Below are 13,447 nucleotides of genomic sequence, written 5' to 3'. Positions count from 1 at the left end.
TCCTAAAAATAAATAAATACGGAAAATACTTCACTGCTTAAAAATAGCATGCGTTAATTTACTGTCTATTCATCACAGAAAATGAACCCATTGTTTTCAGACAATGTCCTAATCAGATAGAGTAGTGAAATTTAATGAAAAACTTTTATTAGGTTGATTAGGTGATAGGATTGTTTTGTGAGCGTGCTATTCTCTACACCACTTACACTGACTAAGGTAATTTAAATGGTTCTGAGTGGAATCATCAGCTCTAATATGTGAAACTTGTTGTATAGACAAAGTGGGCAGATACAACATCGAACAATATTTTTACTTAACACAGTTTGGGAAGATGGTAGTCTTAAAACACTGTTCACCCTTCTCTGAGTGGGAAGGGGTATGGTGAGGTTTAATCTTGACTCTCAACATAACATGACTTGAAATAACCTAGGAGACACTCTGCTGGGCATGCACATGAGGGAGTCTCTAGGTTAGGTTAACTGAGTAATGAACATGTGCCCTAAGTGTGGGCTGTTCCATTCCATGATCCAGGGTCCTGTACTGAATACAGCAAAGGAAGTGAGCTGAAACCAGCCCTCATCTCTCTCTACTCCTGACTATGGATTCTATGAGACTAGCCGTGCCACGTTCCTGACATCCTGCCTTTCCATCATCATGGAGAGTATTTTTAAACTGTGAGCAAAATAAATGTTACTTTTGTGGGGCATTTTGTCACAGCAATGAGAATGACTAGCAGATGGATCATATGCCAGTAAGTACTCGGAGGAACACGTTCACGTTTGACAACAGTTAGATACTCTTTCCATAAGATCAAACATTTATGTTCCTGAGTCTGTGTAGCTGTATGTGAAGGTTCACCTGCCTGTGCCCATGGGTGGAGGCCACAAGAGGGCACTGGGTGTCCTCTTCCCGTCTTCATCTCCTATTCCATGGAGGCAGAGTCCCTTGCTGAACCTGAGGCACTTATTATGGCTCGGCTAGAAATCACAAAGTCCATCACTACTCTCCCCGCTACTCTGTGAACTAGATGAATAGAGATATCTGGGTGCTGGGTCCCAATTCAGGTAATTGTGGAGTATGTGTTCTTAAGCCTGTATTGTCTCTCTAACACTCCAAACAGCGTTTTCAAGTATTGTCTTAAGTGATTATTTGAAACACAAGGCAATGTTCACTAATCTGCTTCCACACATTCCTAATGAAAGCAATTTGGAAACATGTATATAAGGATATACAAGTATTTTACTTTGGGTACAAAAATTGCAATTTACACATATTAAATAACAGTCCAAAATACAAATGAATGTGTACTATGCATATGGTCTCACTGAAACATTGAACAAATAGTTGGTAATACATTGCATCAACTAAATGCTAATAAGAAATAATTAGTTTAATAAGTATTTGGCACTGTGAAAAAACACATATTTCAAATACAAATTTTAAATATTATGATGAAGGCAAGGAGATAAAACACTCTGTACAACGAATGCTGTGAAAGCATGAAGACCTGAGTGTGATTCTCCATGAGAGAGACTGGGAAAAAGCAACAGTATCTGGCCATTGGGGTATGTACACTGTCAAGCAGATCCCTGCGGCTCATGGTCCAAACAAGCCTAGTCTCTTTGGTTAATTGCAAGAGATTGTTTTCTTTTTTTATTTTATTGGATTTTATTGAGCTCTCCATTTTTCAAATATTGAGGTAGGTAGTACTTGAGAATGACACTCAAGGTTGACACCTGGCTTCCACACATGCACTTGTGCTTATACACACAGCAAAGGGGAAAGAGGTAAGAAGAGAGAGAATATCATAATGTAATGGTGTATTTTACAGAAAATTATTATCATATTTAATAGGAGACTAATAAAAATACAAGAATCATATCTTTTTATTGAATTACCTTGACAAGGGATAAATGTGGAAAAAAAAATCCAACAAAGCTCATGAGCACAACCCTTACACTCCAAACAGAAGAGAGTCTTAGAGCACTTGGGGAGCTTGCCCTTTGTCTTTATCTACACTTGTGAAAGTGAGCAAAATGTTTGCAAAGATTCACTTGTCTCATTCAGGAAACACTTCAAATAAATGAACTTGTCCCGAGTGAGTCAAGTGGCTACCAGGCACAATTGAGCCCCATGGATGAAAATGGCAGATGTTTTGACTGCAGGTCACCATATTGCCAGGGCTCATTATGACCAGGGCTCTGTAGAAGCAGTGGATTGCTGCCTAATGGAAAGCCAGGAAGACCATGCAAGGCAACAGTACCTGTTGAGAGGTCATTAATGCAATGCCCACTTTTTTTTGGTTATAAATTATGCTGTTTTGTTTTGAAGAGTCACTTGTCATTATATATGAAACCAAAACAAACCACATTACATATGCCTGTGATTTATTTGGTGAAATGGGGGGGTATACAATTTGGGTTGTCAACATTATTGGATCTGGAATTGACAAGAAGGCAATAGTCTGATTATTCCTGTGACAGATATTTTGATCAGATTATTGGAAGTGGAAATATGCACCCTAAAATATGGGCATCATTATACTGCGGTGGTCCAAAGGAAAGGCCACGAAACAAGGGATGTTTTGCTTTAATCACTTGTAGCTAAGTTCATCTAACCTCCTGTTGTCGCCTCTCTTTGCAGATATTAGAACCAACATTTTAGGCATTAAATGTATAGCGAAGGTGACTCTCCAGCAACATCTCAGGTTTTCAGGGCCAAACTCATACTACTGAGACATCCATTCATATGGACTGAGAAACTGCTGGCCTATACCTGTCCAGTGTGAGACAGATATTGTTAGCCTTCCCCACTGTATCATTTAAGACAATCTTATGGTTCCTCTTTTCATATGTACTTATTTTATCAATTGTTTTCCTGTAGAAAACACTGACTAATACCCTTAGGGATCTTTGAACATTTAGAAATAAATTCTTTGGGGGCAATTGAAAATAGAATTGTTTGTGAATAGGGCTTCTTGTCTGAGAATCTACCAGCAACGAGTAGAATAACTTTAATGATGAAAATGGATCATTTAAAGAAAGTATAACAAGTCTGCTTGAGTGAATGCTACAGTTCTATTAAAATAACATTTCAAAATGTGATAAATGCAAAATATTAAAAATTCCATTAGAGGATATCAGAAAAACCATATATCACTCTTTAAATGTTGCAAACCTAAATTACATTAATTGAAATCTTTAAAGAAAAGGTTCTTATTTTTATGTAAAAAGGAACTGGAAATAAATGCATAAATTGAGGAAAAATAATAGGAATGGCAGGACTGCAACACATTTATTTATTCTCCCATTAATTTAATCATGTGTTTTTTTTGAAAATGTTGTGCTGACTATACATGTACAGTTTAATAGCTGTTAGTAATTAAAATAAAAAGTTTCAAGCTATGTCCCTTAGTTTCGTATATATGTGTGCATGTGTGTGTGAAGCTGTACCTGTGTGTGTTTATATGTGTGTGCAAGTTCTGGGCATATTGATGAACTATAAAATGTTTTCTCCTAAACACCAAACACCCAAAAAATATGAATTTGAGTCAACTCACAGAAATTTTACAGACAATACACAGTCTTGTCCTTTTCTCAGAGACGAAATTATAAACGCCCTTAATGTCACCCAGAAAAGAGGAAAGTTTGCTACTTCAATGACAACTTTCACACTCTGTATGAAAGGCGAACAGAGTCAAGACAGCTGCTCCAGGAAGTTGCTCTGGACATTGCAGGAACAGTGAATGAGTCTGCACACCAGGCTGCTTCAGGGAGAAGATGAAATTCTTTTCAAGACTTCAAGAGAAACCCTTGGTCTGTTCCTTACTAAGGAGCTCCTGGAAGCAGATGGCTGCTGGAGGAGAATTGTTGTTTTTTTGAGAATGTGGCCACTGGTATGTTTCCCATGCTCCATCAGTTGCCCTTTCTGGGTATATCTGTGCAGCACTAATTAAAATTAGTGGTTATAATACAACAACAGCAAAACATGAAGTTGGAAAGGGATGTATTAAAGAGGCCATGGAGAGAATGAGGGAATGTAGGAATCATAACCGTATTCCATTGTATAAAGAGATGAAAATCACAAGAATGAAAAAAAAAAAAACTTCAAAAAGTAAAGAGAAACTCTTAACCAAATGTGAAAGTCCTGTTTTTGGAGGACACCAGCTGCCCAGCACAGTACTAAATACTGTCTTATTCTAAATCAGTTAAGTAAACTGACTTTATTTGGAACTGTGAATATTACCTTATATTGTATGTATTTTTCTAGTCTCCACTCTCCGATTCATTTGTAAAGATTTTCTTTGGTGAGGGTATGCATGTACATGCATATATTTATCTGTATCTGGGTATAGGCCAGAGGCTGACATGGGTATCTCCCACAATTTAGCTCTTCCTTGTCTTTTTAGACAGGATTTCTCCTGAGCTGGCCAGATTGAGTGGCCAGTAAATTATGGTGATCAAAATGTTTCCATCCCCCAAGCATGACATATGTCACTGACCATGCTTTTAGGTACCATGAATCCAAAGTTAGGTCCCCTTGCCTGCATATTGGTTGCTTTACCAATGGGACCATCTTGAGTGTTAAAATGTTAGCTAAATTTAAGAGTATGTGGTTTTAACAATTCAAAAAAGACTAAAGAAGTAGATTAGTTGTTAAGAAGACATTCTGCTCTTCCAGAGAGCCTCAGTTTGAATTCCAGCACCCATGTCAGGTGGCTCAAAATCAGCTTACTTCCATAATTCGAGCTCTAGAGGATCTGACATTCTCACAGGCTTCTAAGGGCATAAACAGATAAACTCGCGCTTGCGCCCCCCCCCCACAAAATAGATACACACACAGACAAACTCATACATATAAATAATAAGATGACTCTTAATAAAGATTCACTAAAATTTCCTGATTATTTATAATATTTATGAAGTGCAATTTGTTGGACAAAATATTTCCCTAATAATATCTAGATATAGTTAGAAAAGGATAAATAAATCTATTTTCTAATGTTCCATTTTTGATATAAAAACTGAAAATATTACCTTAAAATCTTACCTGCCTGTTCTAATAATAATCTAATAGTTTGACACAGAAAACCTTGGAAATGTATTCATATACAAATACATGTATTTATTTAGAACTAAATGCAATTGCATTACTCACAAGTGTATAATTAACCCGTCCGCTTTTCTACCTTAATAGCATACTAAGAAAATCAGTCTTCCTCTTCGCTGTAGAAATTACACATGTCCTATTTTTTTTTATTTCAACCTTGATTAAAATTAAAGTCACATTTGTGGAGACTGATTAATAATGCAAACCCTAGGTAACACTGTTGTTCTGACACCAAATTTTGTGATTCCAAAGTAAAAATTTCTAGATACAAATATGTACGTAGATAATCACAACTTCCTTATGTTTTTGTTGGTTTATGCTAATTATACATCACGGGTTTCATTGTGACATTTTCAGACACATACATCACGTATTTGCTTCCATTCGCTCCCGCCTTACTCTCTTGTCCCCTCCCTCTCCTGCTGACCCATGTCTTTTCCCAGGCAGGCCCCCTTCGATATCTTTGGATGCTCCAGTGAGCTTTACTAAGGTTGCATCAGCTTCAGGATAGCACAAGAAATGAATAATCTGAGAACTTAAATAAACCAAGTTTGTGAGAGATTTTATGCCACATTTATATTTAAATTTCATAAAAATAAGATACTTTTGGCTACATGCTTGAGAAGTTCTCATAATATTTCAATTTACTCACAATTATTTGTCATTATAAAGCTCTCTCTGTGAGAGTGGGATGCTTATTTTACTTCCAAGGATGCTTGTTTCCTCCTGAATGTTCATTATTGAAAATTATATTTAAATTGGCTCATTAATTTTGACATATTTAAATCAACTATTAATAAACTTTCTGATTTTTAAAATAATTTAAACTTTTAAAATTCTTTTGAGATTTTGAAGGAATAACTTTTCTTTCTTCTTGGCTTCTGCATCATTGAGAACACATTAAAACATATTATTTTGTATTTTAAAATCTGTGTTGATTTTCTAGTATAGATGCATTTGCAATTTATTGCACTATTTGATTTTGATAGGGATCTCCTTGCCTTTGAATATTCAAATTTAACAATATCCATTTATTTATCACTGAGTGTACACTAAGCACATGTGTGGCTGCACATTCTATATCATGCATATGCAAGTCAGATGACACTTTGTGGAGTCTGTTTTTTTTTTTTCAACTTTAAATGGGTTTCATAGATGAAACTCAGGTTATCAGCTTCACAAAGAAAGTCCCTTTAATTACTGAGTGATACTGTCAGTCCAAACATTTAAAGCCTATGTAATTTTGGAGAGTGTTACTTGTAAAAGAAATAGGAAATGTACATTTAATGAACAAAACCTCTCTAGCTTGTTCCCAGGTTCTTGAGATTAGCATGCTTTTTAGTTTTTAAGTTCTTTATCCCAGTTGGTTGTGATGACACACACCTTGAATTTTTTTCTTTTTATTAATATTATTATTAAAAATTTCCACCTCCTCCCCTCCCCCCACCCTGGTCTATATGAAATATTGTCTAAATAAATAAACAAATAAAACTGTATGCCAAGGCTCTCAATTCACAGTACATACTGCTGATTAAATTTTATTGACATTGTGGTGATGCAGCTTGAATATATGTGTGATGTGTGTTGATGGCATCACCTTCCCAAAATATGTGTGACCCCCATGTGCTTAGCTTCACGCCACTCACTCTAGGCTCTGAATGTTACAAGAATTGAGCCTTTGGGTCTGGGAAGATGGCATAGTTGATACAGCTCTCATTACATCTTCATGAAGACATGAGTTTCAAACCCCAGAGCCCATGTAAAAGTAAGACTTGGTAATATACACCTGCAACCCCAGCACTCCTGTGGTGAGATGGGAGGTAGACACAGGAGAGCCTCTGCAAGCCCGTGCACCAGCAGGCCTAACAGGAGCAGAATTTAATTTAAGAGACCCTGTCGCAAAGAAGGTAAAAGGAAAAAACTGGCACTAGAGCTTGGCTTCTGTCTTCCACAGGTGAGCAACTGGTCATGTGTACCTGTGTACACACACCAGCACAAACAAAGTCAAATAAATGGAAAAAGCACTGAGCCTTCAATGACAATGAAACTATACCAGAGAAAGATCCCAGAACCTACCTGAACCAGGAACATAGCTATGTGATGGAATTCTCCTCGGCCACCTTGTTTGACAGGAACAGTCATGAAGAACTTGCTTCCATCTCTGGAAAACACAGGCTCCTCGTTCTATAATGGAGAAGGGCATGAAGAATCTCAGAACTTAGGTGGGTGCACTTTCTACTCAGCATCAAGCATAAACTGCTGTTTGATTCTGAATTAGTTTGGTAAATAGAAAAATTGTTTAAAATAAAATAGAATTTTAAAAAAGTAAAATTCATATCATATATGCATTAATATCAAAAGTGGAAAGAATGGGGAAGTTTCATTCATGAGGGACGAAAATGATTAAAAAGTAGACTAGATACCTATGTCCATGAATACAGACAAGAAATATTATATCTTGACCTGAGTTACACTCAGTAATTTATCTCTTAAACACAAGAAAAGAGTAAATAAATTAAACAGGTAAGATATCAAAATATTTTTTTTAAATACTAAAAAAGCTTGTAAGAAAGAAGTTTGTAAAATCTTTACTGAGCCACTTTACTACCAGGAGATTCATTTCTGATAGTGTGCACAATATTTGCTGAAAATACAAAAAAAATAGAATGCCACAAGTTAGGGAATTACAGAAGATTGTTTACTTGAAATCCTCTGCCATTAATGTTCATTTCTCCTCAAACTCACTCCCAAAATGCTCATTCCCAGCTGTGAACCTCAGGTGAATTTTTAATTAAATTACAGTGACATACATGTATACAATTATTGAGGCTTTGAAAATCATTACATTAATCATCCACAAAGACACATATAGTGTTTTGTGTGGTACGTGAATGTGTTTGTGTGTGTGTGTACCTCTTTAGGATTATATATATATATATACATATATATACGTATATATACATATATACGTATATATATGTATATATATATCAGGCACGGAGGTATTCATGTACACACGATACACTAAAAAATCTGACATCTGATAAAGCATCATATTTCTTTCTGCCTAATTAAAGAATGATTCTACATGTGATACTGTTTTCAATGTAAGATTTAAACATTTTAAAGTTTTATTATTTTAAATGATACTTATGTGCCTATGTGACAGTGTCTCCAGAGACCCGTAGAGCTGGAGTTACAGGCAACTGTGAGACACCCAAGTGGATGCAGGGATCCAAACTCAGGTCTTCTGCAAGAGCAATGCATGCTCTAACCACCAAACCACTCTGTGACCCCGTTTGAAGTGTCCTCCTGGTCCTGCAGACGTCTCACATTGCTATCATGGACTTCTCGTCTCTCTTTTATTCTCCCTGGGCCTGAGTGTGCTCCTACTTCACCATGGCCTTCATTTTTTTTTCTCATCCATGTCTAGCTCTGCCTCCTATGTCTGTATGTTTTAGCTGCTTTAGTGTCACCCGTCACCTGCTGCTCCCAACAGCTTTATTTGTTTAATTTGCTTCCATGCACCACCTAATTCCACTCACAACATGCACTGCACACATGTGCATCTGTTTACAGTTTTGTGACCCATGCATTACCGTTTTTAGTGATATATCTCCAGCACCTGAAATAGACACTGTTAACAGCAATCACAAGATAATTTTCATTGTTCACTTTGTGGATATTCATGAAAAGATATGAAAATGTATGGGATAAGTGGAAATCTCCAAAGCAACACATAGGTAAAGGTTGAGAAAAATCACGTGACAGAACACATGACTGGGTTGACCCTGCACTTTCCCTCTCTGCCTTCACATATGGAACATCCTTCCCAACAGTGCTTCTGGGAAACACAGCACTGGACCTGAACTCAACCGTGTAAACTTCCAGGTGTGTTACACACTTACCATCCAACTTCAGGCCCTTGGAAGTTAGGACAACCACGTCCATTTCTTGCTTCCTTTCAACTATCTTGAAATTGATGGTGTGCTTCTGCTAAAGTCCTAATTGTCATAGAAATGTGTTTCTATTTATCACCACGCTCAGCTCTTCTATTTCATAAAATTCTAAAAATTCAGTAAGATTCCCATACTTCTGCTGAAGGAAAAAATCAACTCAGACAGGCCACCAAATGCATTTTCTTACTAAATTGATAGATGGGTGTGTTGTTGTTAAGAAATGACTTCTATTCAGCATTCATGTAGTTGGATTTAATATAGCAATGCCTGTTAAACTATTATAAATTTTTATGGCTCTGAAAAATTATAGAATAATACATGTGAAGGAGAGCAATTCAGAAATACTGATACCCATCAGGTTTTTAATTTCTAATGACTATTTATAGTGAATAATTAAACTGAATAAAAGCGTTGTTGGTTATAAATTCAATTTTTTATTTCCATTTTATCTTGCATAATAACAGGGCAAAATTATATTAATACACATATGCATATACACAATAAAATCTTCTTCTCTCTCCATGTGTACAGTTGTGTGTATATCTACCTGGAATCTATTCAAGCCAGTGAGAGAGTGAATCTATGAACAGTCTTTCTACTTTTTCTTTTCCAGGCAATAATATGGACAGCAGTGTTCTTATGCTGAATACCGCAGGGGGCATTTATTTCAATTCATAGCAACAGAAAACATCCTTTTTGTTGTCTTATCTTGCCAGAGGGATAGTAGATTTTATTACACAAAGATTTTTTTAAAAAAAATGTATTTGAAGATGTGATCTGGTTAGGGTTGGAGCAGGAGGTTACATTAGTAGGTGATTTATGATGAAGTTTAAAAACTAGATATGCTATGGACCAGAAGCTTTTTGAAAGAATTTAGTTTCCAAAGAAAGGGGCATGTGAATACCCTATATACTTGAGAGTAATGATAATGGGATGGAGAAGATGCTTAGGACTGCATGTTGTAGAACTGGAGTGATTTTCAATTTTAACTGTTGTGGCTCATTCAAGGGTGTAGGTTATGTTGCAAAGGGCAGAAGGAACACACAAAGTCGTTTGAGTTCTGGGAATGGAGAGGGAAGGGAAGGTTGACAGTGACATCCAAGAGTGTATTTCACAGCAGCCATTCAGCAAATTCGTGGGCAAAGAGATTGGCAGGAGAATGAAAGGTTGGGTATCTACCAACTTAAGAGGAACTGTGGTACCCACATTCAAAACCTAGACAATGTCTGTGAGCTGATGAAGGTCAAATGACAGGAAAACAAACTTTTAAAGTGCAATGATGAATTGGATACACCGGTGAAGGCAGCAAAGAGTCATAAGAAGATCTTGCCAATAGCTAGATGGGCAATTATTAATAAAAATAAAGGACTAGATAGAAGAGAAATGTACTCTCTGTTTACAAAGGGGGCTTCATGGTTGCTTTAATAGATTAGGATATGTGAAACCTGAACTTGGTGTTTTGTAACTCTCTGAAATACCTAAAGCTAAAATTTGGATGTTTCAATATTTAGGTAAAAACTAAAACCAAGGATGTATCTGGCATCTAAAACAATTTACAGGAATAACATGGAAAGAAAAACAAAGCCAAGTCAAGACAACCCAACCAGCTTACACTGCCCTTTGTGAAAACCAGTGGGGAGTTACTGATGAAAAGAAGTCAGTTATACTGTGCTAACGATCTGTATTTCCTTCTGAATTTCCAAGGTGAATCTGTGGAAGTCATATGAGGTATACATTAAATGTGTGAGTATATATAACTTTTTTTGTTTTTTTGTAAGTGGTTATGGAGCCTAGGCTATCTTTCAATGTGCTACATAGCCCAGGTTGGCCTTGAGCTGGAGGGCCCCCCATTAGTTTCTGAAGTGCATGGGGTACCACATCTGGCATCACAAATAAAGGAAAAGAATCACTTCTTAAAATTCAACCAAAAACTTACAATCTTATCATTGGAAAACTTGTCTTTGTCTATTCTGTTTCTCTGTGTCCACATATGTGTGTACTTGTTTGTGGTATATATACATATCCATGTTTGTAGGAGCACATGTGGGTAAATGCTGCTGAATTTATGAGCATGTGAAGGGCTGAGGTTGATGTTGGGAGTCATCTTCATGACTCTTGGACACTTGTCATTGTGGCAGTCTCTCAATCAAATCCATTGCATGCTCTTCCTTGGACTAGTCTCATTAGGCAGTTTGCTCTAGGGATCCTTTGTCTCTGTCTTCCTTATAGGTAGGCTACCTCATCCACATTGCATTTACATGTATTGTGGAAATGTTTGCAATGAGAACTATTCTAATCTATGAACCATCTTCCTAGACTCGTGAGATAACATTTTAGAGAAAGTTATATGACAAACATGCGAGGAAAATATTTGCAATGGTGAACAGGTGACATAGGCCACCTATACTATACCTGTTTAGAGAGCCAGGTGTCGGATGTCATCTCATATTTCTGAAACAGAACAATTAACTCATGAAGCATCTAAGACCAACATGAACATCCATTCGTGTAACCTTTCTTACACTCTTCTCTTCAGACCTTTCTTTCCCTCTCATCAACTAGAGAAATATCTCCAGAGATCCATCCCATTGGCAATACTGATTTGAACTGGATGAAAAGCAGAGATGCAGCATTTTGGTGAGGGCAACTCCCAAGAACACATCACCTGGGTAGTAGGGATGCAAGGTCACTCTCCAGTTTGTTTTATTACACCCTTCAGAATTCTGTAAGCCACCAGACCCTGATTTTCTTACCTGTAGATATCATCTGGAAACAAAATTTTGTCTCCAGCAGGACTAGGCAAACAGCCAGCAATAAAATTCAAAAAATGGAAATTCTTTTAAAATCACTTTTCGTCATAACCTTTCTTCCTCATTAGTAGTCATTCAGTGTTAGAGAAAAATATGAAACCTAGGACATGCCAAATTTGATTTTCCTTTGAAATAGCTTGAAAGAGTCACAGCCAAGATCATTGCAAAAGCCAAAGTTGACAAATTAATCTCAAGTATATAAACTATGTTATAAATAATGTCTTTTTATCATGACATGAAGCTTATGTTTGTTGAAAGACACAAATACATGTTCAAAAAGGTCATCAAATTAAGAAAACTAAATGCACTATGCATAGTTCTTCCCTACATGAGGAATGGATCATTTCAAATTGTTCACGCTATTTTCGTATTTTTTATTACTTGTTCATTTTATATAGATTGTTACATACTGTATAATTGATCCCTTTCTTTTAAATTATTATTAAGCATGTATATATGTTTTATCTGTGTGTGGGAATATGCACATGAGTACATTGTCCTCAGAGTTAGAAGAAAGCTTCAGATCCTTCAAGCTCGCCTTATATGCAGTTGTGAGTCTCCTAACATAGGTGCTGGTAACTGAACTCTGGTCTTCAGAAAGAGCAACAAATACTCATAACCATTCACTCAAAATTACAGCCCCAATAACTTTCTGTTTTCAAGAGTGTTTTTTCAGTGGTTCACTACCAATGCCTCGATGCACTCATCAGAAATATCTAAAGAAGTGATTTTCTAATTCTCAGTGGGCACAGAAGTAACAGTCATTTATTCTGCCTAGAAAGATAAAGAATTCTGATGACAGCTGTTCATCCATATCCTCACGGTTTTCCTAAGACTCCAATAAGAGCTAAACTCTCATTGTCATCATTTGTCATATAATTTAAATTTATGGAAAATGAAACTTTTAAACTCAGACACAGCATAAAATTACTAGAGTCTCAATAAAATTTTAAATAAATGCACTGACAAACATAATGATGTGTGGCATTTTAACTTGTTGTGGTCACATTGTAAAAATACTTTGATTATCGTTGCATAGAAGAGGTAACAGGAGTCTCTGGTTAAGCTGGTTTTACCTCTCACATACTAGGCAATCAATGTTACTAAAGAACACCAGCACCTCTATCCAGGAGAAGTTTAAAATAACTAGGCTTTCTCTTGAGTAACAACCCATCTAGAACAGTTTCATAAATACATCAGGAAGTCCTGGTCAATCAACATAGCATAAACAGATGGAGAATAATGGCTGGAATGATGTTAAAATGATACAATGTAACAAGAAGAGCATCACTGGCATTCAATATCTGATGATAGCTTCAACTGTCCAATCCCCACACTTAAAGTACTCTTTGACAAATTACTGCCTCTTTAATTCTCTCTTGAAAATCTATTTAAGAAGTGTGTTTCCAGAATGTTCACACGAAGTGGAATGTACAGATCAGGAGTTTTGACAATTTGATATATTTATGGATGGTCAAGATAAGGAGACCCAGGTTCTTCCATTTTTACAGACTTCTGCATTGGTTCCAATAAGTCATTGTTCTCATCTTTTCCTTACAGATTAGTTTG

General features: G+C 36.4%; 1 protein-coding gene across 3 annotated transcripts in view; it reads right to left on the bottom strand.

Moving 5' to 3' along the window:
* Dpp10 (dipeptidyl peptidase like 10) overlaps positions 1 to 13,447 on the bottom strand; it is a 1,582,239-nt gene that overhangs the window by 56,335 nt on the left and 1,512,457 nt on the right. For all 3 annotated transcript variants that reach the window (XM_005348249.3, XM_005348248.3, XM_026779943.1), the window contains exons 12-13: positions 11,481 to 11,519; positions 7,186 to 7,293 (exon numbers count right to left, since the gene is read on the bottom strand). In XM_005348249.3, coding sequence (XP_005348306.1) covers positions 7,186 to 7,293; positions 11,481 to 11,519 — 147 coding nt within the window. The remainder of the gene's footprint in view (positions 1 to 7,185; positions 7,294 to 11,480; positions 11,520 to 13,447) is intronic.

Source organism: Microtus ochrogaster, chromosome 6 (assembly GCF_000317375.1).
Source record: "Microtus ochrogaster isolate Prairie Vole_2 chromosome 6, MicOch1.0, whole genome shotgun sequence".
In the NCBI taxonomy this organism is placed as follows: domain Eukaryota; kingdom Metazoa; phylum Chordata; class Mammalia; order Rodentia; family Cricetidae; genus Microtus; species Microtus ochrogaster.
This window is presented reverse-complemented; position numbering and strand designations above follow the sequence as displayed.